Raw genomic sequence first — 27,832 nt, 5'->3', positions numbered from 1 at the left:
CCATGGGCACCAGGTGCACAAGTAGTTCACAGAAATAAAAGCAGGCAAAACACTCATGCACATTAAGAGAAAGGAAGAAAGAAAAAAAGAAAGAAAGCCTTTTTTTAAGTATGCACAATAGTCCCTTTGTTTTATCAATTGAAAAAGTAGTAATATTAGGGCTGGAGATATAGTTCAGTGGTAGAATGTTTGCTCAGCATGCATGAAGACCTGAGAACAACTCTCATTGTGTGTGTAGGGGGGTAGTGATATTAAACTGCTTTCCATTCCCTCATAGTTTTTTTTTTAAAAAAAACAAACAGTAGTGAATTGGTATACAGAAGCAGTAAAGGTTTCTATTTCTTTTCCTTCCTATTTATTAAAAGCCTTAACATGTGCACTGACCCAAATAAAAGCTACTTTGAATTTAAGGGTTGTTAAATTTTCCTTCATAGTATTAATACAGTAAAGAAAGCACTGTTTGTGGCATTGTAATAATGGGTAGCAAAATAAAGCTGTATCCTTTGTAATGATGTAAGACTGAATCCCAAAGAAGACAGTACATGCCAAGGTTTCAATCACTGATAGTATAGTAAGGGTTGGATGCTATTTGGTAGAAATACTTCTACTCTAGAGACAGTTAGGTGACTCAGTGGGCAAAACCACTTGCCACTGAGCCTGGATTTGAGTTCAATCCATTAGAAGGAGAGTACAGACTCCTAAAAGTTGTCTTCTGACTTCCACAAACACACTGCTGTGATGCATTCATTAGTCCCCCAACATAAAATACATGCAACTACAACAAACAATAACAACAACAAATCACTTCTCTTTTAAAGGGTAGAAATGCACTAATTCTAACATGCTATCTCAAAACAGCTATCAATAATTTCTGGTTTAATATTTATCACTACTAAGCAAGTAGTCTAAGATGTCAGGTGGTGGGCAGAAATACAGTACTTCTTTTAACTTACACATACAAGGAATATAGCTTAAGGTTATGCTTGGCTTAGCTTTAAAAAAAAAATGCCTTTTCCACCAGGGCGGTTGCTTTTAATCCCAGCACTCAGGCAGAGGCATGCGGATCTCTTTGAGTTTGAGGCCAGCCTGTTCTACAAGAGCTAGTTCCAGGACAGGCTCTAAAACGTAAGTGAAATCCTGTCTCAAAAAATCAAAATTGATAGATAGATAGACAGACAGACATGCCTTTTCCATACTTTCATACTTCTTTAAGATAGATCATTGTGGCTGGAGCGATGGCTCAGCAGCTGGGAGCACTGGCTGCTCCTCCAGAGGACCCGGATTCAATTCCCAGTACCCAGATGGCAGCTCACAACTGTCTATAGCTTCTATTCCAGGGGATCCAATACCCTTACACAGACATACATGCAGACAAAACATCAATGCACTAAAAATAAAAATAAACTAAAAAAAAAGAGAGATATGGGTATTAAGAACAACCTAAACTGGTGTAGCTATTTGTGGTTGTTGTTGACAACAGTTTGATATAGGCACAAACTTCTAGATTCTGTGAAAATAAACCTTTTCTGGGCTTGCTTCAGCAACACATACTAAAATTGGAGTGACAAAGCCATATATTAAAATGGCTCCTGTATAAGGATGGCATACTAATTTGTGGTACATTCCTATTTCTTGGGGAAAAAAAATCTTTCCTATAAATTAAAAGTTTCCAATATCGATAATAATACAGTTACATTCAAGGAATGGAAACAAAGAGTCCATAGTAAATTGACCTTAACTTAAAGACATGGGGTATGTCTTAACTTAAAGACATCAGGATTTGGTGGTCAAAATTTTAATGAAGAAGAAATAAAGCAGTGATTGGGGAAGGTAACAGAATCAGCATTAAAAAACATCTCATTTTATTTGGTCAGAAATGTTAAGCTATTGGAGGAGTAAGAGGGTACAACAGCAGAACTGTTTACCACCTGTTTAAACAAACAAACAAATAAACCACTTATCTGTTTTTCAAGAACTCACAGAAGTAGTTACTATATAAACCACACCAGTCATTAATAATTTTTATATTTTTTATATTTTATATCTTCCTAAAACACTATTAAGCTTAATGTACTTAAAATATATTTTCTTTCCCTGAACAGCTGTTTTAGTGTTTAAATCCTACAGCACAACAACAACTTGCATATAAAGGAAAAAGGAACCAAGACTTTTATTAAAGAACTGTAGTTTTTATAACTGTATACTTAAATTGGTATTTTTCAAACATCAATAAACTTTTTTTTTGTTGTCAGTTTGGTATATCTGGTTTCTACAAAGAAGCCTGAACTCATGCTGATTTGCTTTCAAATGTGGTCTTTGACAGCTAAATCTAAAATGTAGTATTTATGAAATTAACAATATCAATTTCTATACAGAGTTTACTATTTTTAAATAAAGTCATGATCAACGTGTGCTTCTGTACTTCTCATTCTCTTCTTTCAACTGGGAAAGTCTTTTCAGAGGGTTGATTCTAAAGGTATATATACAAAAGGCGCCACAGACATTTATCTGGATGGTGAGGCTGCAAAATCTTCATTTAAGCCAAAGTATCAATGCAGTTGTTCTGTTTTCTTCAATTGTATTTAGTACTGAATTTCTCAGCATAAATATATTCCATTGTATCTTTTATATGTTTGAACATTCATGAAAAAAATTATTAATTCAAGGTGGATTACTGAATGTCTAGTCCAATGAGTGCTAATGCATTAACTTGAGCACCTCAAACAGTCTATGTTCTAATAGGTAATGGTTCAATTAATGGTAGAGTCAAAACTAGAATCCAAATATTCCAGTGTCAAATTCAATGCTACTTCTACTACATGCTTTCTACTTCACCTCTATCTACCCTTATTTCCCCAGTAGGTTAAATTGATTACTTGTTCAGTGAATGCTTAAAATGTGTTTCCATCAGCATTTCTTTTTCCAGTCGGGTTTGTGGGGGTGCAAGCCTTTAATCTCAGCGCTTGGGAAGCACAGGCATGTGGATCTCTGAATTTTAGGTCAGTCGTGGCCACACAGAGAAACCTTGCCTGGAAAAGACAACCAACCAACCAACCAACCAACCAAGCAAATAAATAAATGAATAAAAATAATACTTTTTATATGATGTTCCTTCTACTATGAAAGACATTATCTTTTGTTCTCAATAAAAATCTCCCAATCTCTGACTCAATGATAATAATAATAATAAACAATAATATCCACCTACCCAGTAAGTTCAGTCAAATGCATTACTTGCTAACTGTATACTTAATGCATTATTTTTACTGACAAAACATTTCATCTTACCCTTCTTGTTTAGTTATTTATGTCTCGTGATTCTTTAAAGGTACACCTTAAACCATATACACCAGTAAAAAAAAAAAAGCAACAATTATGAAGTTTTCTATTCTGCTAGTACCTAGCAAGTGTTATTACCAAGAGACCAAAAAATTCAGTATTGCTGAAATGTGCTTAAATAAAAACACCATCTTTATAGACTGTCAGTTTATATTCTGTCTACTGCATTGAGAATTAAAGACTAATATTCAGGATTTGCTGAGGAATTCTGAAGAATTTTACAATTTTTTAACACTTCCCCCAAGAAGAATGATACTCTTAAATTGTCACTTTTAAATTTAGAATCACAGTAGAGTAACAGAATGTCTCTGAAAGTCAAACAGAATGTTAAGATACAACTTGTGATATCTTTTCACACAATCCAAATTTATAAAAGGACAAAATTTAATCATTTCAGCTAAGTTCATATTTTTTCTAGTATAGCACAAAAAAGTCTAACTGCTAACAGAAATACAATTTTCTTAACTTTAAAAACAATCTAATCAAGAATTGGTGTCACTTGTTTCTGTAAAAAGAGTGAATTGTAATCTGTTATATAAAAGCTAGAAGGAATTTTAACCTAATGGCTTTAATTCTGTTTTTTCCATACAAGGTGTTCAAGTCTTGCAATCCAAAGGCTAATGGAATCAGTGCCAAAGTTAAATTGCACAAACAAAGTAATTAAAAAAATCCCCATTATTTTTAACTTGGTTGTTAAAGGACTGGATTCAGCCAGATTCTTGTTGGTATGAACCATTAGTTTACAGGTATTTGAACATACCATATAATTCCATTGGAAAACAAGCCTCTTCAAATGCTCAACCAAATTGAGTTGGCTCTATTAAAGGAAATTAGCTTCCCTCATAATTCCCTGAGGCTCATTACTCTGGATACATGAAAGTCAAGGTATTGCTCCAGCCTCAAAAGCACTATCCTTCATATAAACATTGATGCTGTAGTGTATAAAACTTTTAAATTCTTTTAATAGCATACAAAATTTGTGTTACTTTTTCTTCCTCCATACTGAAGACTGAACCTATGGCCAAGTACATGCTAGGTAAGTGTTCTATTGCTGAGCTATGTTCCCATACTGATTTTTAAATTTTTTAACTTTGAGATGGTCTCACAAAGTTCTAAGTTCACTCTATAGTTCAAGCAGAGCTTAAATTTTCAATCCTACTACTTTAGCCTCCCATAGCTGGATTAATACCCTTACTTGGATCTTCTCAATTCTAAAGGCACACAATATATAACTAAGCAGTTTTTCTATGCTGCCACAAGAACCTAGACTTTTATGAAAGAACCCCCAAAATGCAGTTAGGGGATCTTATGTACAAACTTGTGTTATCTACAGTTCATAAATTTTTTTTTATTCATGGAATTATTGTTGGTTTTGATTTTGGTTTTTTGAGACAGGTAGACTGTTTTTCTAGGTAGCCTGGTGTTTCTGGAACTTGCTCTGCAGACCATGTTAGCCTCATTCAGATATCTGCCTGCTTCTGCCTCCTGAGCGCTTGAACTAAAAGTGTGTACTGGGATTAAAGGTATGTGCCACCACTACCTTGGCTAGAGACGTTTTTTTAATACCTAAAGAAGAAAGTTTTAAAAGAACAAGCAAAGGTCAAAAATGTTATTATCCATCTGTATGTCTTGTTTCTTAACTTGGCTACTAAATATCACTCCTTCATGACATTAAGAAAAATGGTTAAAACTTTCAAGTCTGCCTTACCTGTGAAATGAAGATATTATCTATTTATCACAATACTAAAATGAGACTGAAATAGTATATTTAACATATTTTGCAAGGCAACTGACAAAATTTTAAATAAATATCAACTTCTCCTACCCAATTTAAAGTTGGCTTCATGTGAATGAAGCTTGTTAAACACATTTAATACAATTTGTGTCTACACATCATTGGCAACTAATTTCACAAATACTCATGTTACAGTAATACTGGTAATAACGGCAATATCTAACAAGTGTTGGTTGACAAGTATATAATCAAGACGATGATGACTACTACTAGTACTTCTTCCTCTTTTTTTAAAAAGTTGTACTTTTCTCAATTAATACTTTAGGCTCAGAGGAATTAAAAAACTTGCAGCTACAGTGGTTAAGAGCGCTGCTTGCTCTTCCAAAGGTCCTGAGTTCAATTCCCAGCAACCACATGGTGGCTCACAACCATCTGTAATGAGATCTGGTGCCCTCTTCTGGCCTGCAGGCATATATGCAGAATACTAAGAATACTGTATACATAATTAATAAATAAATCTTAAAAAAAAAACTTGCAGCTAAGTTCACAGTTCATAGCTAGGAAGCATTTCTGGGATCTGAATTCAAATAGATCAAACTCCAAACTATATTTCCTTACTCCGTACAGTCTATACTCATGTATGTATTTCACTAATATCGGCTGAGTACTTACAGCTGGTAAACTGCTGCATTACTGACAGTTTTTAATTCTGTACTGTCAGTTCCTATTATCTGAAAATACTGCCTTATTTTTTAACTGCTATCCATTCTTTATCATAAGAATAATAAAGGGCCTGTGTCTTTTGTTACTTTTCTTAAGAACTGCTTGTGTTTGAGGCAACAAATGCCTAGACAATACAATAATTTCATGAAATTATATAGGTAACAAGGATCACTATTAAAATAAGCCTCATTGAAATACAGTATATATGACTTGTATTCAAATTAGGGCATTAAATTTAAAAAGTGAGGTTGTGATAATAGCCATGAAAAATAAAAAGAAGATGAAATTAAAATATATGTTTTAAGAACTCTGGTTAGTCAGAGAAAGCCTCCCAAAGAATATTAACATTAAAAGAAAACATTTGAATGAATTACAGCCATGATACACACTGTATTATCAGTGCATTTATTTCTCTATGAAACCAGTCTGTACTTACCACTTTTATATCAATACAGGTTAAAATGACCTCATACCATAATTGACACTATAATATTCATTAATTCAATATAACATTTGATTTAAGCTGTATCTCTGAGATCAGAATTCTTGATATCTTTCAGATGTGTCATTGTCTAATGATCACCTCGGATTTCACAATCTCTTATAAGCAACAGAAAAATAGTAGTATTTACTTGCTCTTCCAAACTATGAGTAAAGGAAGAATTTAACTATAAATTCAAGTGTTAATTGAATATGCAGACCATTAAAGCATCTATCTTGTTCAGTGCTGTAACTATTAAACAGCTAAGTAACTGTGCAAACAGAAAAAACAAGAGGATACTTAGGAAAAAAGTAACTTGTTATCTGAGAGGCATAGGTATTGAACTTAAGATGGAATACTTAATATCAAAACAGAACACAGGACAGATAGCAATGCTACTGGTAAAGAGTGCCAGCAACAAGACTGAAGAAATGGCTGGGTGTTTAAGAGCACATGATGCTTTTCCAGAGGCCCCAGGTTTGATTCCCAGTCCCCACATGGTGGCTCCCAACAGTCTCTACTCTAGCTCCAGGGAATCTGAAGTCTTCTTCTTGCCTCCCTGGGTACCAGGCACGCATGTGATGCACAGAAAAATATACAAGCAAAATGCTCATGCACATAAAATTAAAAAACCGAACAGTCAAACAAAAAGAACCAAAAAACGAGTGACAAGTAGAGTAGGATGTTGGTTCATTTCTTCACGTAAGATTACTTTCTCTGAATAGCACTGCATCGTACTACATCCCACCCCATTCTGCAATTGGTTATTCAGTACCAAGCAGTCAGTCCTGAGACCATATACATACAGGGAGCATTATGTGGACTGAGCAGCTGTATTTAGGAATTTGAATATATGTGCATATATTCATAGACAGAGATATTTCAGAGATAGCAAGGAGTAAATGGGAAGGGTTGGAGAGGGGAAAAGGGGGGGAAATCGTATAAATATATTAGAAATTTTAAAATATGATATAAAAATTACCATCTCAGAGCAATTCTTAGTTTAAACATACTTTCTCAGGAATAGTATCTTTGACTCTCCCAAGAGTAAAATTCCCTAACTTCATTATGTCTATACTATCTATTTGGTTTAGTGAATGGACTATTTCAATATGCCCACTGTTCCTAGTATACTATAAAATTTCTGTAGACTATTAAAGCATCTCTCTTGCTCATTGCTATGCCCACAACTTAGCACACAGATGATGAAAATAGGAGGTAGAGTATCTAGCATGCATGAAAGCCTGAGTTTGATCTCCAGCATAATGGCAGCACGTGTCATCCTAGCACTCAGGAGTTGAAAGCAAGGTCAAGGTCATCTTTGACTACATTTCAAGTTTAATGACAACCTATCTCCAAAATCTAGAGAAGGTAAGACTAGGTGTGGTGGTACACACCTTTAATCTAGGACTTGGGAGGCAGACATAGGCAGATTTGTTAGTTTATGCTAGTATAGTCTACAAATTGAGTCCAGGGCAGCCTTGTCTCAAAAGAGGGGAGAGGGATGGGGGAGAAAGACAGATGAAGGGAGAAGGAGGAGGAGGAAGAGAAACAATGTTATACAATTAATTATGGAAATAAAAATGAAAAGCCAGGCACTGTAGCTTGCATCTGTAGTCTCAGCACTTTAGAAGCTAAGGCAGAAGGATTGCTATGAGTCTGAATCAGCCTGGGAGACATAGGAAGACCCTGTCTCAAAAGACAAAGCAACAAAGAAACTTATAACTACAGTTCATGGGTTCAATTGAACAAGATTCTGAAATAGAAAAGTCTGGCCTAGGAAGGTAAGTCCAAGACTCTTTGTAATCAATCAATGCCAAATATATAGAAGGCTTTTGGTGGTATCTTACCAATTACTGATAGGTAGAATATAACAGACCTCAACTAGAAACTAAAACTAGAGAACTGGTGTGTGTATGGTGTTAGTCAGGAAATTATAACCTCTTTGAATGGATAACCAAACATCAACATGTTTCCTTAATAAGCATGTAGTAGGAAGCTGAGTATATTAGCATTTTTAAATTAATTAAATCTACATCCAAGGTAGATTTGCAAGAAAGAATGCTGCATCAATCTTGTTTCACAGTAGTCACTGTTGTTTATAATTACATAAAATCATTGTGTAATTATTTAAATGATTTATTTAAATACCCCACATTAATATCAGAGCCTCAAATACAAGCAATCTTTCATTAAAGCAACAAAAGACACAGCCCCCTTTGACACTTCACTGGAACTCACAAAAATGGATTAGTTAAAAACAAGATAGCATGTCCAAATATATGAGTGAACAGTGCAGAATTAAAAACTAAAGATACTTTAGAACTATACTTGCAAAGACCAGAAGAAAAACAAAACATAGATTAATGTCACCAGTAGTATGCTCTGTTTTAAGGATTTTGACACAGTACCAGACAATTTACTTTGTAAACTTTGTTAATTTTTGAGACAAGGTCTCCACAGGAATGTTAAATCCTAAAACAGCTTGACAAGATGCTATCTTAAAGACAATGACAAAACAGCAAAGCAATTTCCTTTTCCAATAAGGCATACAAGCTTCCCTTTCTTAAGAAACTAGTTTTAGAAAAATATCTTGAAATTTGGGGGTTATCAAATGAAATATGATTTGTTCTTGCCCTCAGAAAACTAAGATAGGCTAAAAATTATGAGGAAATGTTACTAGGCAAAACCACACAGTCCCTATCCTCACAACACAGAAAGCAATTTAAACTAGCTATTCAGAAATTATAATTTCGAGATTTCAGAATCTGTATAGCAGCAAGAGAATGGACAAGGGTTTCAGATGCCACCTACCCTTGGAATTTTCACTGTTAAAGTTAGTTTTCTACTTTATCTGTATTAGTTTCCCTCCATTCTATACTTTTTTCTATAGCTATATAGTTTTTATTTGTATGTCATCAGTTTCTACTTATTGCAATTTAGCTTCTTTTTAATAGGATAAAAAAATTCCAAGAGTCATTTTAAATTTCATTTCTCCTTTGGACGATAATTCTCACAAATTAGCATAGTATCTGACTTTTAACTGCAACTGGGATTCTTTACTGCAATCCAGGAATATGATGGCTTGGAGCACTTCATTTCCTGTGTGCCAATTCTTTTAAGACTGTCTAATCAAGGGGCTGGAGAGATGGCTCAGAGGTTAAGAGCAGTGGCTGCTCTTCCAGAGGTCCCGAGTTAAGTTCCCAGCAACCACATAGTGACTCATAACCATCTATAATGAGACCTGGTGTTCTCTTCTGGTGTGCAGGGTACAGAAAAAACACTATTATCACCCCCCCCCCGCCAAAAAAAAGATTGTCTAATTGAATTAAGACTAAGGTAAAGACAAAGTCATCACCTGAATTAGAATAAAAGTCAAGCGCACTTACTATCTGTCCAATAGATATTCTCTTGCTCAAAAGTAAAGTTTGCTCTGTGTAGATACTTCAGTTGGAATTGTGATCTTTTTTTTTGCACTCCTAAACTTATTTCTAATATAATAGAAGAACAGCCAGTGCTCTTCACCACTGGGCCATCTATCTATCTCTCCAGTGCCCCACTTTCTATTTTTTTGTACAGAGTGTGTGCATATGTGTCCCCGTCCCATTTTGTTTTACTAGAGTTTCTTAACAGGATTTGGGTGAAAAACTATTTACAAGAGCAAGAGCTCTCTTCAATGGTTATACAGCTGTAAAAAATGTCTCTGCCTTCCCTAGTGACTATTAACAGCCTACACATAAGATACTCAGGGAAGGGAGATGCCAGAGCGGAAAGATGCGAGTTGGTAGCTGGAATCTTGCCGGTAGGCCATGAGTCGCGTGGTAAAATATAAAATAATGGAAATGGGTTAATTCTAGATATTAAGAGCTAGCTAGAAATACGCTTAAGCTATTGGCCAAACAGTATTGAAAAACAAAACAAAACAAAACAAAAACTCAGGGAAGGTGGGGCCTACTAAACTCCTCCCCCTTAGCTACTGTAAATACTCAGAAAGAGACAGGATATTGGCTAACATAACTGCAGCAGAATCAATAATGCTAATGCATAGACATCAACATGCTCCAAAAACGTAGTTCTACCTCCCTCAAGTACTTCCTTCTGCTTTTAAATTCTTTCTATTTCCTCTTGGGTTATAAGTTATAAGGTTGTCCCAATTATGGCTGAGCATTCAACATATCCTTGTTCTTATAACAATGATCAATTAGGAATCTCAGAAATTACCAATGGCCATTGTAAAAATACACTTTTCTAAAATGGTCATTTATTTTCTTAACTGTTAAGTATAAAGAGCTCAATTTTAATTTTAATAAGACAAAACAAAAAGCATAAATGTCTTGATTCCATACTTCCACACGTAAAGTCATTTCTCCCTATTAGCCATTAATATAATAATGATATATAATAATAATGATCATTTCCCATTTTCCCCCTTCTCCCTACATTACCCAGGTTAGGCAGTAACTCATAATCTTGACTCAGCACTCTGAGCGCTGGTATCACTGTATCTGAACTTCAATAGTCAACCTTTCACCTGTTTTTTGTTTAACTTAGTTTGGTTTAGTTTCCCTACTCTGCTTTTAGTTCTCCAAATTCTACACACAGAATAATCATTATAAAATTTAGGTCTGGTTTGTGACACCTACCATAGGGCCTAAGTACTACCTGGAAGAGAACTACAGTTGTCCATGTCTGTTGAGTTTGTAAATAGGAAAAGAAAGAGTTATGGAATAAAGGGTAAATGAAAACCTTTGACTCCCTTCTAGAAGACTGGCAGAATTGTGGCAGAAATAGAATAAAATCTTGTTTTTACTATGCAAAATTTTTTTCCTAGTTAAGATTCTTGATCTGGCACACACACATATATAAATACATACACATATATAAAATATCAATCAATCAATAAAATTCTCAAAGATTCCTAAATTTAATAAAAAAACAATCGGCACAAAACAGAATAACAAACTTGCAAAGAAAATTCATTGCAAATGACCTTTAAAGACTACCAAAGCGCTAGGTGGTAGTAGTGCACACCTTTAATCATAGCATTCAGAAGACAGAGGTAGGCGAATCTTTGTGAGTTCAAGGCCAGCCTGGTCTACAGGGTAAGTTCCAAGACAGCCAGGGTGGTTACACAGAGAAACCCTACCTCAAAAAATGAGAGAGAGAAAGAAGGAGGTGGGGTAGAAGAGGGGACGGAGAGAAGGAGAGGGAGTGGAAAGGTGGAGGGAGGGAGGGAGAGAGAGAGAGGGAAAGAGACAGCAAGAGCGAAAATAAAGCAATAACTACAACAGGAAAGTGAACCTGCTATTTTGTGTTCTGAACCCACCACAGTATCTTTATGTCCAAGGTTCCACTGAATCTTAGATACTTCTGTATCAATTATCTATCACAGTCTCACGACCATAATATTAACTTATATATTCTTGCTGCTTTCAAAAGTCTACAATTGAAATCACCTTTAAAGCAATATAATGGTAATACAAAACCATGTATTATAATAAGAACATAGATAAACTATTAAAAGATATTAGAATGCAGTTTCAAATAAAATATACTTCATGCTAAAGGTTTAAGTGACTACAAGGGTGGGAAGAAACTGATTAACTTTGCTCTCACTGTACACTGCATCTAACTCAGCAAACTCTCACTCCAACAGCTTAGGTTTTTTATTATTGCCCGTTTTGCACATGTGGATATTATCCAGTTTGATTTTACTTAATATGATGTGATGTCATCAACAATTAGACAAGGACTTACACTGGTCACTCGACGGTAGATCTGCGCAGCATTTTGGCACTCTGAGTATGGATATTCAGATGTAGCCATCTCAAGCATGCACATCCCAAAAGCATAAACATCAACGGATTCGTCATATTTTTCCTCATACATCTCAGGAGCCATGAACTCCGGAGTACCTTAAATTAAAACAACGATTCAGACTCAACTGAATAGTAGCTGTAGATGTTACCTACCAGAGGTTTCAAAAAGCAAAGAGGTTTACCTGTCAGAGGGGGAAAAATGAAAGGAGATGAAGAAGAAAAAGAAAAGGGGAAGAGGAAGGAAATCAGTCTGTTCCACCAAATATCCTATAGAAGATCTTCCATTGTAAGGCCTTTAAAACAGGTACATGATTACTTAAACTGTTGAAATTGTGTTTCCACTATTACCATAGAACTTTGACTAAAAGATACATTAGCATTATAGTGAAAACAAATAAAAAGGTAAGAAAAGAAAAAAAACTAGCAGAGGGGATATTATAAGATAGTAGTGATAAAAAGATCAGATACTTGTCTGCCTTCTACCACATGGCAGTTGTATTCACAACTAGCTTCTTGCCGTTAATAATTTTTTAAGGAGACCTTGCTGGGCAGGAGAGGGGAACCTCTGTATTCAATATTTTTAAGAATAATAAAATGTAATCACTGCCAAGGCCACTCATCAGAGCCTCTTCTTCACATACTTACCCTCCATCCCACAATGCACAAATAAGACTAATGCAGATACAGGAAATATAATGAGGAGCATCCTACAGGTGAAAAACAAATGCACATACACATACAACAGATACAGAACTCAAATACACACTGGTTTGTGACACAGTATGTATGTGTATGTATGCATATAGTCCTACAAAATAAGATTTTACAATGATTTCAGGATCTTTAACTTCCAATTTCAGAACAAGTATGTACATTATGATTTAATAAACAAAGGAAATAAGCACTCCATTGGACCAGTGATTATAAGATGCCAAAGACAATCAAATGCTTCCTGACAAGAAAAAAAAAGGCAATTTGGCTTCAAAAATATTTTTCTTGTTAATATATTGTGTGAAAATGTATAAACAGCATTCAAAATCATAACTTCACAATATTCCATTGAGAACATTGGTTTTGTTTTGTTCTTTATGTTAAAAAAATGCAAGTTACAGGTGTGCCATGCTGTTCTTATTGTATTTAGGATTCTGGCCTGCTTAATCATGAATGCGCTTTTAATGTCAAAAGCAGAATAGAATGTGAACTGAAACGGGAGAGCAGAATAGAATGTGAACTGAAACTTTTTAAATTTCAGAGAGATAAACCTTATCAAAATAGTCATTATTTCTTCCAGTTGTGACTAATATACAGCTAAAAAGTCTGAAAGGTCACTCTTATTATTTAGACAATTTACTAATTGCCAATAGGGTTAATTTTGCTCTCCTTACAGCAATGTCTGGAAACATTTTTGGTTATAACAATCAGGAGTAAATAGACAAAATATGCTACAAATATTTTGGGGTAGAATTCAGGTATGCTATGAAATAATTCTACAATATACAAGAAAACCCTACAAAAAAACTGTCTAGACCCACCTATCCAGTTTACTGAGGCCGAGAAACCTGATTTTGATATATCATTCATTCTAAAAGTTGAGAGTAAAGAAAAGTTGATGAGACCGGCTTTTCACAGTACAACCCCATATACTCCTATTTTCAAATCAAAATTTTACAGCCATGTATTCTTATATTTTTGGTTGTGAGCCTAGCCTTTAACAGCTAAGTCATCTCTCCAGCCCTAGCCGGGTATTCTTGAAGATATAGCTAACGAACATTTCTGAAACTAAACTACATATAAACTCCACTTACTTTATGAAAAAAGAAACATTACTTCTACCATATAAGTATGAATATAAAATATTAACAGAATAACTCAGTAAGACTGTTAACAAGAAAAGTTGTATCAACAAAGTCCACCTTACTCCTCTCTATGTAACTTTATAAAAAATCAATAGTCTTCAAAATGATTTTAGAAGCTTAAATATTAAAAAATCTTCATTTCATATTTAAGTAGACTTGATCATTAAGTTAATGATATGAATTTCTGAAGGCTTATTTTGTGTCAGAAAAGATATGACAAGGTCAGGTTTCTAAGGAAAAGCTATGTCAAAAGGCCAAACTGGCTCCAAAGCACACTTGGAAACATACCTATCACACTCTTGGCAAAAGAAGCCCGCTTTAGAGTTGCCAGACCAAGGTCTCCAATCTTGACTGAGCCTGTAGGGCCAGTGATAAAGATGTTGTCACATTTAAGGTCCCGGTGAATAATTGGTGGCGTTCGTGTGTGCAAAAACTGAAGTCCTTTAAGGATTTGCCGACACCAGCTTCTTAGAACTTTGATTTTCATCACTTTGAACCTTTTTAAGTATCTGGAAAAGGCAAAGTAAACCAAACAAGTTATCAATGATATAAGCTTTCTGCTTTGAAGAATTCAATTAAATTCTAATATACTACGGCAGAAAGGAATATCAAATTTAGAATATTGAGACTCAGTAACTTTAAGGGTTAGTAATACTTTTAGTAAGGTTAAAGGGGCTGAGATAAGTTTAAAATGAAATTCTATTTAAAGACAAGAAATAAGTCCTTAAAATATTTTTATAGTTGAGTAATAAACTCTTATTGAAAATATTTATTTTTATGTGTGACTATAAGTATGTGCATGTGGAGTAGGGGATTACATGCACCTATGCCATATGTAGAAGTCAAAAGAGACAGTTGAATTCCTTGGAACTGAAGCTACAGGTGTTTACCAGTTGCCTGGCTTGTTACCTGGGTGCTGGTATCTGAGTTCTTGTCCTCAAGACTGTGCAGCAAGTGATCTTAATTATTTTTCTGGCTAGTAGTTTGTTTTTGAAAGGATCTATGTAGGCCAGGTTAGCTTCAAACTTGCAATTCTTCTGCATCCTTCTTTCATTTTTTGTATGTATGTATGTATGTATGTATGTATGTATGTATGTATGTATGTATGTGAGAATGGGTCTCATGTAACCCAGTGAGGCTACAAACGTGCTATACAACTAAAGATGATCTTTAACTCTTGATCCTACTGTCTCTGCTTCCTAAGGTTAGAACTTTAAGTATGCACCACCCTGCCCAGTTTTTGCAGTGCTAGGGATAGAACCCAGCACTAAGCAAACACTTTACCAACTGAGTACCCCAGTTCTTGGAGAAACTAATTAGCAGTTGGTATGAAAATTCCTATAACAGAAAAAAAAAGTATACTTTAAAATTAGTTTACTATTAATATAACTAAAAGAATTCTGCTTCTAGAAAATAATAGAGTGGCTTCTACTGGTCAAAGTATTCCTAAACTGGTTTTAAAGAAAGGAAAATGGACTGGCAAGATGGCTTCCAAGGTAAAAAAGAGCAGACCAATTCCTCCAAATTGTGTACCACAACACGTGCTGCCCATATACACACAAACACAAAAGCAAATAAACAAATGTAATTTAATAATTTTAAAATAAAAAGATTGAAGAACAAAATAAAATCATTCAAAGTGATTTCACATGAGAATAAAGGAAAAACAATGAGTAAGGAGTCTCTATGTATATATGTATGCATGTATGTGTGTACATGCATGTACACGTGGAAAGAAAGGTCAACTTTGAATGTCATTTCATCCATCTTGTATTTTAAGTCAGGGTCTTTAACTGATCTTATCAAGTAGGCTAGACCAACTGGCTAGGAAGCCCCAAGGACTCATCTGATTCCATTATTGAAGTAAAGCAGATAATCATGCCTTGCTTTTTATCACGTGGGCTTTATAAAGACTGAACTCAGGTCTTCATGCTTTCCTGCTCAGTGGGTAAAGGTAGTTGCTGCATGCCTTCTGACAATCTCCATGACTCACAAGAGATAATGGATTCCCATTAAGTATTCTTTGATCTCCATATGCATGCCATGACACGTGTATGTGTTTATACACATAAGTAAATTAATAATTTTTAGAAAGGTCTTATGTAGTAAATGGAACAAATTTTGGACATGGTGTAATAAAGAACAGTTCTATGAGTACAGTTCAATGGTGGTAAATAAAGGAATGGTGAGGCTAGAGAGATGCTTCAGTGGTTAAGAACACTTGTTAAACACTTCCAAAAGACCTAAGTTCAGTTCCCAGCATCCTTGCCAGGCAGCTCATAACCACCTTAACTCCAGCTTCAAGGTATCCAACACCCTGTCATGATCGCTATGAGCACCTGCATATGGGTAGTTTGCACATGCATGCATGCACACACACAAAGACATACAGACACACAAAGTAAACCTTTGTTTTTTTTTGAAGATGGAAAAGGAGGCCAGATAACCTGGTGCACGAACCTAATGAGTTAAGTTTGATTTCTGGAATTCATGGTGGAAGGAAAGCAGTATATGCTGGATTTAGTCTTCTGACCTCTACACTTGTGCCATGGCATGCATATGGACTAGTACACACACATTGTTCTCATTCATATTCTAATTTATTCTCATATTCTCGCTCCTCTCCACCCATCTCTCTTTCCTCCCCATACCCATAATAATAAAATACACTTTAAAAAGGAAAGAAAGAGACCAGCTCAACAAGAGGGAAATCATGCCATCATGCCTAGTACTGGAAACCTAGTCAACTACCTAGAACTAATGAAGATGTGGATATTGGAGGAGAGTCTATAACTGCCACTAAATTTAGTACACTAAATTGTACTAAAGCAATACACTCCCTAACTACATTCTAAATTTGTATTCTTATACCCATAGAAGTGCAGTTCTTATCCTTCAATAAGGAAAGCTCTCTTAGTAACAGACAGAGACCATTATTGCAGACCACAACTGATGAGAATGCAGAGTTGTAACGTCCAGACGTAACTGATACACATCTACAACACAACTACTGCACCTAAGGCTCAAGATCATTGTGGAAGAAGGGGCAGAAAGATTTTAAGAGCTGGAGAACAGGGAGTTTGTGTGTTTACTATAAATATAAGAAGCTGACCTGAACAAAAACATCAATAGATAGGCTAATAAGGGAGGGAGAAAGTCTCTACTCTAAACAAAGGCCTATAAACAATTAAGGAATGCTGAGTGGGAAAATTAGTCTTTCCCTGGAAAAGGGACACAAATAGGTTCTCAAATACAAAATGTTCAGCCCTGAAAACATATACAGTAAGTAACATTATAAAGACTGAGTAGGTACTTATATACTTTGGAATATGTGTACACACACACACACATAAAAACTGGAGAGGAGGCGGCCATGAATTTGAAAGAGAATCAAGGAGAACAGGTACCATAGGAGGGCTTAGAGGGAGGAAATGGGAAGGGGGTGAAAAATTATATTATATTCTCAAAAAATAAAATAGTTAAGAAGGGGAGGAAGAACTGGGTGGTTGCAGCTCACGCTTTTAATTCCAGCACTCCGGATGCAGAGGCAGGCCAATTTGAGTTCCAGGACAGTCTGGTCTACAGAGAGAAACAAAACAAAAAAGAAAAGAAGAAGAAGAAAGAAGAAAGAAGGAAAAAGGAGAAAGGAAAAGAAAGAAGAAAAGAAGAAGGAAGAAAGAAGAAAGAAAGAAGGAAGAAAGAAGAAAAGAAAAAGAAGAAAAGAGAAAGAAGAAAGGATGAGGAAGAAGAAGGAGGAGGAGAAGGAGGAAGAAGAAGATGGGGAGGGGAGGGGGAAGGAATGGGGGAGGAGGAAGAAGAATGGAGGAGGGAGGAAGAGATTCCAGAAAGCAGTCACAGAAGAAAAGTTCTCAATTTGAATATTTTCTATCCAAATCTCCAGTTAATTGATGAAATATGTACATATGCAACAGAATCCACAAGATGACTAAAGTGAAGAGGATGGTACAAGAGTCTCTTGATATCTATCATTACAAAGAAGATATTGTTTGAAAAATGCATTGATATGCACATTTTATTTGTACATGTGCAGGGTGAGGAGAGGAAAAGCATCTACTAATATTTTCATATTTGCACCTTTAAAGTACATGTACTTAATGGAGAAAAATATGTATTTTGTGAAGGGCTACAAAATATACATGTATCGATAAAAAAAATCACAGTATGAAAACAAGTATTACATAGGAAACATGTTTTACATCAAAGTGTACAATAATAGCAATAAACTTGTGAAGAGGTGAGGATACAGTAATCATTTCTTTTAAAAATTCTACACACACCAGATCTGGAGCTTTCAGAAAAACTAAACTAAAATAACTAAAATAAAAGAATAAAAGAACTAAAATAAAATAACTCTACATTTGGAAAAGGCAAGTTGTTTTTAATTTTTTAATGTTTTTAAATTTTTTATGTTTAAATTTTTTATGATTGGTGTTTTGACATTCAATGTGTCTGTGCATCAAGTGTATGCCTGGTGTCCACACTGGCCAGAATAGGGTGTCTGATGCTCTGAAGATTAGACAGTTGTGAGCCATCATGTGCCACTAGGACTTGAACCAGGGTCCTTTGGAAGAGAACCAATTCCCTTAACTGTTGAGCTACTTCTCTAAACCCTAATTACTTTTAATCCTTAAAACCTGTTTTGGAAGCCACTTGTGGTGGCAAACATCTTTAATCCCAGTACTCAGGAGGCAGAGACAGACATATCTCTCTATGAGGTGAAGGTCAGCCTGGTCTACAAAGTAAGTTCCAGGACTAGATAGGGTTGTTACATAGACAAACTCTGTCTTGAAAAATAAACAAACAAATAAAAAACAAAACAAACAAACAAACAAAAAACCTGTTTTGGGGGAGAGGTTGGGTGACTATAAACAAGATATGATATATAAAATTATCTAAGAATAAAAATGTTATTAAAAAATACTCTATGTACCAAGAATGAGTTATCTGTAGAGTTGCTAGCCACTGGGGTCCCACAGACCCCACCTAAACATTACTATTGCCACTGTTCTAGGTTACCCTCCTGAAACTGATGGCAAGAACCTTTAGTGAAAACATCACATACTTGTGTAAAAGAACATGGAGAAATCAAGGCAGAAATTTCATCTCTACTGACAAGTTCTCATAGTGCTGGAAGGTGCTAGGCATGCTACTGAGGAGTGAAAGTAATTGACAGTCCTGCTCAGTTGAGAACTCTGTGAGCTATAATTAGACCTGTCCTGGCAAGATATACCATTGATATAATATTGGCACAAATGTTATGGGAGTAAGCAGACACTTTATGGTTGGACTTAAGACAGAACATATGCCTGGTACTACCATGGCTACTAGGTTATACACTCTAGGTGAAAACCTGCTACTATTATTCTATGAAATGGACATAGTATTAGAATGACTCCTAATGGCTTATCATTATACCTATATACTAGTGTATCTATCAATATTCAAGAAAAGCTTCTTTTTTTGCAGCAGATAGTGATTAATACAGACTGACAACTGGTCAAGATGTAGAATTAGATTAGAGCACTACTAAGTGCTCAGCCCGAAATGGGACATCTATGACACACCTCCTCCCTCTGTGGCTCACGGATCACTGCTGAAGAGGAAGGTAAAAAGATTTCAAGAGCCAGAGGTAGCAGAGAACTGCTACAGAACATTTTTTTCCATACATAAGAGAATTTATACCTGGTATAATAAACCTTGTCAAAAACCCATTGTTGGGAAGTTTTAGGATCTAAGGTAGTGGTTCCCAACCTTCCTTTTGCTCCAACCCTTTAATACAGTTCCTCATGTTGTGGTTACCTCAAACCGTAACATTTCACTGCTACTCCATAAATGTAATTTTACTGTTATGAATTATAATGTAAGTATCTCATAAAATGCAAAGTATCTGATATGAGCCCTGTTGGGTTCAAGACCTTACTACTGTTGTTAAGCAAAACAACAGTAATAACCACAGACAATTTTTCAGTTTATACCCACAGACAAATGCTCTTTTTAGCCTTAGAGAAGGTTCTCTTTGCAATGAACAGAGGTAAACAAAGAAACTGACAGCTGCTCAAGTTTCTGAGAATAAGCGATAGTTGAGTGTCCAACCCTGAACAGAACCTTTGTTACCATCTCTTCTAAATCTCAAGGAACAGTGTAGAATTGAAGCAGAAAAAAAATATAAGAAGCAGAAGTAGGGGTAAGGACTATGGGACTATCTTCCAGGCATGACTCCACCATTGCAATAATGATCTCACAGTAGGGGACAGAGTTTCACAGGGCCCTACCTTCCCCTTTGCTGAATTATTGATTACTGATTATGGGGAAAGAATAGTCATTGTCTTCAATGACTATTTTTTACCCACTAAGAAACCCACCAAACTCCAATAGACAATTCCAAACTAAAGTTCATACTGGTTAAACTTAACAAGTCACAAAACAATAAGGGATGAACATGGGGGAAAGAGTTGAAAGGAGAAGGGAGAGTAGCAGAAATTGGGAGAAGATATTGGAGGAATAGAATAATCAATACATAATATCCATGTATGAAATTGTCAAAGAATAATTTTTATTTTATTTTTTTGAGACAGTGTCTTACTGTACATCCCTGGCTGGTATAAAATTCACTAGATAGACCAGGCTGCCCTCACAGAGACCTGTCTGTCTCTGCCTCCTTAATACTTGGATATACAGGCGTATACTCTGAGCCCTTGTGAAATTTTAATTTTAATGATTTGTTCTTAGGCATAAATGTTCTCCAGATCTTTAACAATTGTACCTGTCCTTTTCTTGATGGAGTCTCATTTCTTTTTTATGTCTTCTATTCATTTTCATTCCCCTCCTTATATAACTGTATATTTGTTTTCATCCTTATTTACTTTCAGAATCGCCTACAGCAGCTTTAACTGGTTCAGTATTAATTTCTGGTTGTGTGTGTTCATGGTTTTTGTTGATTAGTTATTTAGCTGTGAAGTAACCTGCCTTAATTACTTTCCGATTGCCATAGCAAAATACCATGACCAAGGTACATATTAAAAGAAAGCACTTAACTGGGCTTACAGTTTCAGAGTCCATGATGGTGAAGCAAAGACATGGCAGCAGGAACAGATGAGAGCTCACATACTGATCCACAAGTAGCAGACAAGAGAAAAAGACTAGGAGTGATGCTAGTCTTATGAAAACTTAAGGTCTCCCCACCAATGACATACTTCCTCCAAAAAGACCACACCTATAATCCTTCCCAAACAATCCCATCAACTGAGAATCAAATAAATATTCAAGTGCATGAGTCTATGGGGACCATTCTCATTCAAACTACCACATCACTTTTGAAAGTTTGGCTGTTGACACTGTAGTGTGACCAGTGAACTATGAAAATGTACCTGGAAATTTCTACTGGAATAATTTATGGCATATATCTGTTGGCTTGAGTGTCCTGCACTAACTAGGCAGTAGAGTTTTTATATATTATTTTTCACATATTTTATATATTCTATAATATATGTGACAGGAACAGTTATAAAGAAGAGGCACTGATAGCAATTGGAGAGGAAAGTAGGGCAAGGACAGCACTTTAGTATTTTTCAGAGGTCCTACTTTCAATCCAGAGGGCAAAAGCTTTCTTGTAGTTTTTACTGATTGGAGTGCCAATTATAGGCAATTAGATTTCTGACACAGATAATATTCTAATCCTCTCTGCCGATTTCCAAGGTCCTTTTGTCACTATGTGGATACAGAAACAAGAACCCAATTGATGTGGGCTACCCCTCTGTATGCTGTAAATGTATTATTTTATTACCATTAGTTAAAAAAGAAGTTGCTTTGGCCTATGGCAGGGCAGACTGTAGCTAGGCAGGAAAATTAAACTGAATGATGGGAGAAAGAAGGCAGAGTCAGTTAGACACCATGTATCCACCCAAGATGCAGGATGTGAGGTAATAAACCACAAGCATCATGGTAAAATATAAAATAATAGAAATGGGTTAAGATGTAAGAGTTAGCTAAGAATATGCTTGAGCCATTGGCCAAACAGTGTTAAAATTAATATGGTTTCTGTATGATTATTTGGGTCTGAATGGCCAGGAAACTCAAGTGCAGTCTCGGTTTACACACAATTCCTCATGCACAATATCTGGTATAACTCTGATTTATCTCATTATTTTTCTGGGGATTATTCTTAACCCTGCTGGGGGGTGAGTGACTAAGTAAGGCATTGGAGACATGGTTCAATGATTAAGAGTACTTGTTACTCTTAAAGAGGTTAGAGTTCATTTTCTAGCACCCATATCAGGCAAACCCCTACATCCTGTAACTCCGGCTCTAAGAGATCTGCCACCCTCTTCCCTCCTTCAAAGATTCCCACACACATATGGCATACACTCACACAGATGTACACACTTAACACATGAATAAAAAAATAAATCATGAAAATATTAATATTAATTTTTTGTGTTTTTGCACGTGTGTGTGTGTGTGTGTGTGTGTGTGTGTGTGTGTGTGTACCACATGCATGTTTGGTGACCACAAAAGTCAGAAGGTATCAGATCCTCTGGATCACAGATGTTTGTGATCCACCATGTGAATGATGAAAATCAAACATGGGTCCTTTGCAAGAGGAATCTTACAACACTGAGCCACTCTAGCCCCACAAATCATTTTGAAAATAGATAAGATAAATAAAAAATAAACAAGCAAGACACGACTAAACCACTGTAGTGTGCTCTTAGGTATGTCTGACAGAATACTGACAATCAACTAGGAATCTGAACCAGTGAAAATAATCTCAAAATGTAGATAGACACACAACTACCACACAATTTTCTTTAATCCACTCAGGTATTTATCAAGTTTCAGACATAGTGCTACAAAGTAAAGCATAGTAGAAAAACCAGGAATGTGAATATTAAGGAGCCTGGAAGAACAGGAAGAGCTGAAGACACTGGATTAAAAATAAAAATTAGAGCATTCAATGACACATGCAAATCAGTGACTATAATCAGGGGACAAAAAACTATGTTCCAAACTGACCTAATATGAATCAGCTCAGTACTATCTGATAGACAGATGGTTCAGTGGGTAAAACCTCCTACCAACAAACCTGGAGCTCCACCTCCATGATCCACATGGTAGGAAAGAACTGAGTCCCACAATTTACCCTTTGACACTGACACCATGATACATATACCTACACACATACACACACACACACAAAAAATAAAAGTAAAATAAAATATGACAGGTGGTGGTGGCATATACCTTTAATCCAAGCACTAAAGGGGTAGAGGCAGGCCTATTTTTGAGTTTGAGGCCAGCCTGCAGCCTGATCTATAGTATCAGGCCACCTTGAGCTATATAGTAAGACCTTGTCTCAAACCACATCCATCCTCAAAATAAAAATAAGAGAACAAATAACACACCACACTAAATTTTTAAAATTCAGTTACTTAGGGTCTAGGCTACAAGGGTAGCTCAGTAGTTAATTGTTGCTCTTCCAGAAGATCAAGAATTTGGTTGTTAACACCCATACCCAGCAGCTTACAACTACATGTAACTCTAGCTCCAAGGGGTCAAACATCCTCTTTTAGCCTCTGTAAATATCCACACACAAGACATTCATTTATATATTCTCTCTCACACACATATAAAATAATAAACTGGGCATGGTGGTACAAGTCTTTAATGCCAGCACTCAGGAAGCAAGGCAGGCAGATTTTTGAGATGGAGGCCACCCTGGTCTACAGAGCAAGTTCCAGGATAGCCAGGACTACAGAAAAAAACCCTTTCTCAAAAAAAAAAAAAATTTAGCAATAAAAGTAATAGTGATAATAATAAGAGAGCTGGAGAGATGAACCAGGAGTTAAGTGCTTGTTGCTCTTGCAGAGTTCAGCTTCCAGCACCCATCAGGTGACTTACAATCACCTGTAACTCCAGCTTCAGGTAATCAGATACCTTTGGCTTTGGTGTTACATGTACACAAACCCACACAAAAGTAATTTAAAATAAAATAGCTTTTAAAAATGTAATCAAAAATTAATTTCTCCCATAACAAACTTATACCATGTACTCTACAATAGCTTCCTTTCTTAATATAATAAACAGGTACTCTTGACAAATCTGTGATTTTAAAAGTATACCCCATCTTTTCACCCAAAGTTCTAGGTACTTCTATGTTACCTATTTCTCTCAAGTGGATAACACGTCTAGCTATTTTGGTTTTAATTTTTAGTGCTATGATAAATAAAGACTTAGCTAGTTGCATACATATAGTAAAAAACAAAATGTGATCAAATTTCTTAATGTAGTTTAATCTGTTTATCTAGTTTAATCTCATTTTAACCACTAGAGGGCAACCTTGTCATTGATTTCTAATCCCTAAACCATTTAACTTTAGAAATACCAATCAATATGACTTAAAATTAAATAGGTTTATTCAGCAACAACCACATTCCAATAGTTGCCAATAAGCAATCACCAACCATACCATTTTATATACAAGAGAATTTTGTAGGTAGGAAAAACACATGGTATCATGAAGGCTGAAAGAATTAGTTCTGCCTTGCTAGGCTAAACAATGAAGAAAATAGATCTAAAATGAGATTATCTGGACCTTCTTGCTACATCTTTTTAAATATTGATAGACTTACGTTTTAAGTGTTCCAGATGTCATTAGTTCAGTCACTAAAACAATGCATTTTTTTCCTTTTACTGTGGATTCCCAGGAATCATAGAATCGAACAATGTTGGGGTGTTGAAGACCCTTTAACATTTCTGCCTCTTCTTTGAATCTCTGCCTTTCAGACTTTGTTAACTTTCGATCCTAAAAGAAAAGAACAAAACAATGTAGTATAAAATGATAACAAACAAGTCACATGACTATATTAAGATGCTAAATAAACTGGGCATGATGGCACAAGGCTGCAATCTCAGCACTAAGGTATCCTCTTAAAGCAGAAGAATGGCTTGAGGCGGAAAGATGGCAAGTTCAAAAACTCGTCTAAAAAGTGTGCTAATTATGTATTTATAATAAATAGCATTAAAATTAAACAGAAACACTAATAACAATCATCTTCATGCCCTAAGTGTCTGATAACAGACTACTGCATACTTAAAGAAATTGGACTATAAAGTGATGCTTGATATTATTTATCATTAGTATCAATATATATCTAAAATATGTCATTTGCTATACTTCCAAAATCAGTTAACAAGCCAAATGGTGGCAGCACATGCCTTAAATCCCAGCACTCAGGAAGCAGAGGCAGGAAGATCTCTGTGAGTTTGAGGCCAGCCTGGTCCACAGAGCTAGTTCCAGAACAGCCAGAGCTATTACACAGAGAAATTCTGTTTCTGTCTCTAAAAACAAAATAATACAAAAAACAAAAAACCACCAAAATCAGTCTCAACAGCTAATTAATCATCATGGAATAGTCATTGGTTTTTGAAGGCAAAAAATAACTACAGTTCTATCTTTGCATTAATTACAACTTTATGACTATACTGCATCACCCAACAAAACTTACGAGAATTAAGCAATCTAGCTAGTATGTTTTCATCATGTGTTTAATGTTCTTGGTGCCTTTACAAAAACCAATTTATTTCCTATCTGAAGTGAAAAATAGAAAAAGGATCCAATTTGTTTTTATACCTTAACAAAGTTCATATACACAATGTGTTGATTGTTCTGTTTTATTAAAATGGAAACTATCTCTAGCCACTCACTGTCACAATACTTTAATGAAGTATTCCCAGCAAAACTAATATGACTTAATATTACAGTATTTTTGTAAAATTAAGTGATTTAATATTACACACCTCATTTATAAAGTCCTCCAAGTAACTTTTGGCCCCTCCTTCCTACTCCTTACCCTTGAATGAACATTATCCAGAATTTAGATATATAAGAATTATATGGTTTTTATATTCTGTAAAAGAAAATTGAACATAACACAATTTATACATTACTTACTCTACTCAGGAATCTTTAGGCACTTTCTCATTTGTTGCTTCTCCAATACAATTAAGGTTTCACTGTTAATCTTTTTGGACTTGTATATATAACTTATATAGGACACTAGATTTTTTTGTTTTATTTAGACAAACTCTCTCTAGATAACTCTGGCTGTTCTGGAACTAGCTTATGTAGTTCAGTCTGTCCTTGAACTCACAAAGATGCACCAACATCTGTCTCCTGAGTGCTGAGATTAACGGCATGGGTCACCAATCCCAGCAGGGCACTGTTTCTTGTAGGATTTACAAACTTTAAGATTTATAAACGTATAGGACTAAAGAGATGGCTCAGCAGTTAAAGAGCAGTTGGCTCATCAGTTAAGAGCCGTTGCTGGTCTTGGAAAGAACCTAGGTTCAGATTCTAACACCAGCATGATAGAGCACAACCATTCATGAGTCCAGTACTAGGGAACCTAACACACCATGTGGAAATCTAACCACATGTTGGTTCACAACCATCTGTAATGAGATCTGGCGCCCTCTTCTGGACTGCAGGCATACATGGAGGTAGAATGTTGTATACATAATAAATTAAAAAAATAAAAAAATAATACTAATACTAAAATGTAATTTCTTTTCTGTTCTTATGTGCTTTTGCTATGCTCTAAATGACTCACACTGAATTCTTAACCTCTAAGATATTAGGAGGTAGGCTCTTTAAGTGTGACTTTATAGGTGGAGGGGATATCCTTCAGGTAACAAGTTAATCTCCTCTGACCCTTCTACCTTGTGAGGATGCAACAAGAACATGATACAAGTTCTCTGTACAAAAAGTAGTCACCATAAATGGAACCTGTTGGCACTTTGACCTTGAGCTTCCCAGTTATCTGAACTGTCAATCTTTTTCTATTATATATAAATTAAAGCCATCTAAGTTTCATTACAGCAGCCTACACAGTCTAGACACAATCTTGCACCTGAAGATTACCACTGCTACACATGCTGAAGAGCACATGTGGTAGTTACCTACCACATATCAACTTTGTCATTTTGGTGAGTGTAAAATCATACTCTCTTGTTTACTTTATCAGTGTCAGTAATATGCTTAAACAACTTCTTTTTACTTTCTGGGAAGGTTTGGTATGTAGGTCCAGATAATTTTGAACTTGCAGTCCTACTTCAGTCTCCCAAATGCTGGGATTATAGATGTGAATCATCAATGCCCACTCTAATAGTTTTTTAAAAATAAAATTTAAGTGCTTGTGTTTAATTCAGGAAAACTGTCAACTTTTCTCTCTCTCTCTCTCTCTAAAATAACCTCCTCCCATCCTTCACTCTCTACAAGATTTTATGTGCAGAAATGCATACATGTGTGCATGTGAGACTTATTTTTATTAATTTCTCATTATCCATTGCTTTCTTTAGGTTCCTGATTCTCAGATATATCACTATCTTCACTAATTTTCTTTTCAGTTATTACAACACATTCTTGTTTAGTATCTTTTTATTACTACCATTATTAATTAAACTTTATAGCTCAAGGGAGGCAAGGATACAAAAGACATGTGCCGGGTTCTTAGACTCTGCTCCAGATATAAAGGAGAGATGAAGCTAAACCAGATGCCTTCCAAATAAAAATGCAAGTGAATCTGAAATATATATGGGGGAGGGAGCCAATACATGGCCATCCATAAAGAATATAGGTCAGGCTAGGATGGTGGTGGCATGCCTATGATCTTAGCATTCAAGATTGAAAGTATGATGTTAGACTAGGCTAATGATACCCCATTTCCCTCCACACTACAAAATAAACAAATCTCCAAACAAAAGCAGAACAGTTTAACAAGAAAAACTCTAGAGGGTCAAGGAGTCTGCCTCCCAAGTGCTAGGACTAAAAGCATGTGCCACCACCACCCATCTTAGACAA

General features: G+C 35.5%; 1 protein-coding gene across 23 annotated transcripts in view; it reads right to left on the bottom strand.

The window, feature by feature from the left end:
• Wnk1 (WNK lysine deficient protein kinase 1) overlaps nucleotides 1-27,832 on the bottom strand; it is a 112,958-nt gene that overhangs the window by 59,442 nt on the left and 25,684 nt on the right. For all 23 annotated transcript variants that reach the window (XM_085687005.2, XM_085687018.2, XM_085687021.2 and 20 more), the window contains exons 2-4: nucleotides 24,603-24,775; nucleotides 14,242-14,462; nucleotides 12,036-12,193 (exon numbers count right to left, since the gene is read on the bottom strand). In XM_085687005.2, the coding sequence (XP_085543131.2) occupies nucleotides 12,036-12,193; nucleotides 14,242-14,462; nucleotides 24,603-24,775 (552 nt within the window). The remainder of the gene's footprint in view (nucleotides 1-12,035; nucleotides 12,194-14,241; nucleotides 14,463-24,602; nucleotides 24,776-27,832) is intronic.

This window comes from Myodes glareolus, chromosome 3 (assembly GCF_982192425.1).
Source record: "Myodes glareolus chromosome 3, mMyoGla1.1, whole genome shotgun sequence".
Classification (NCBI taxonomy): domain Eukaryota; kingdom Metazoa; phylum Chordata; class Mammalia; order Rodentia; family Cricetidae; genus Myodes; species Myodes glareolus.
The sequence above is the reverse complement of the archived record's forward strand: the minus strand, read 5'-3'. Positions and strand labels throughout refer to the sequence as shown.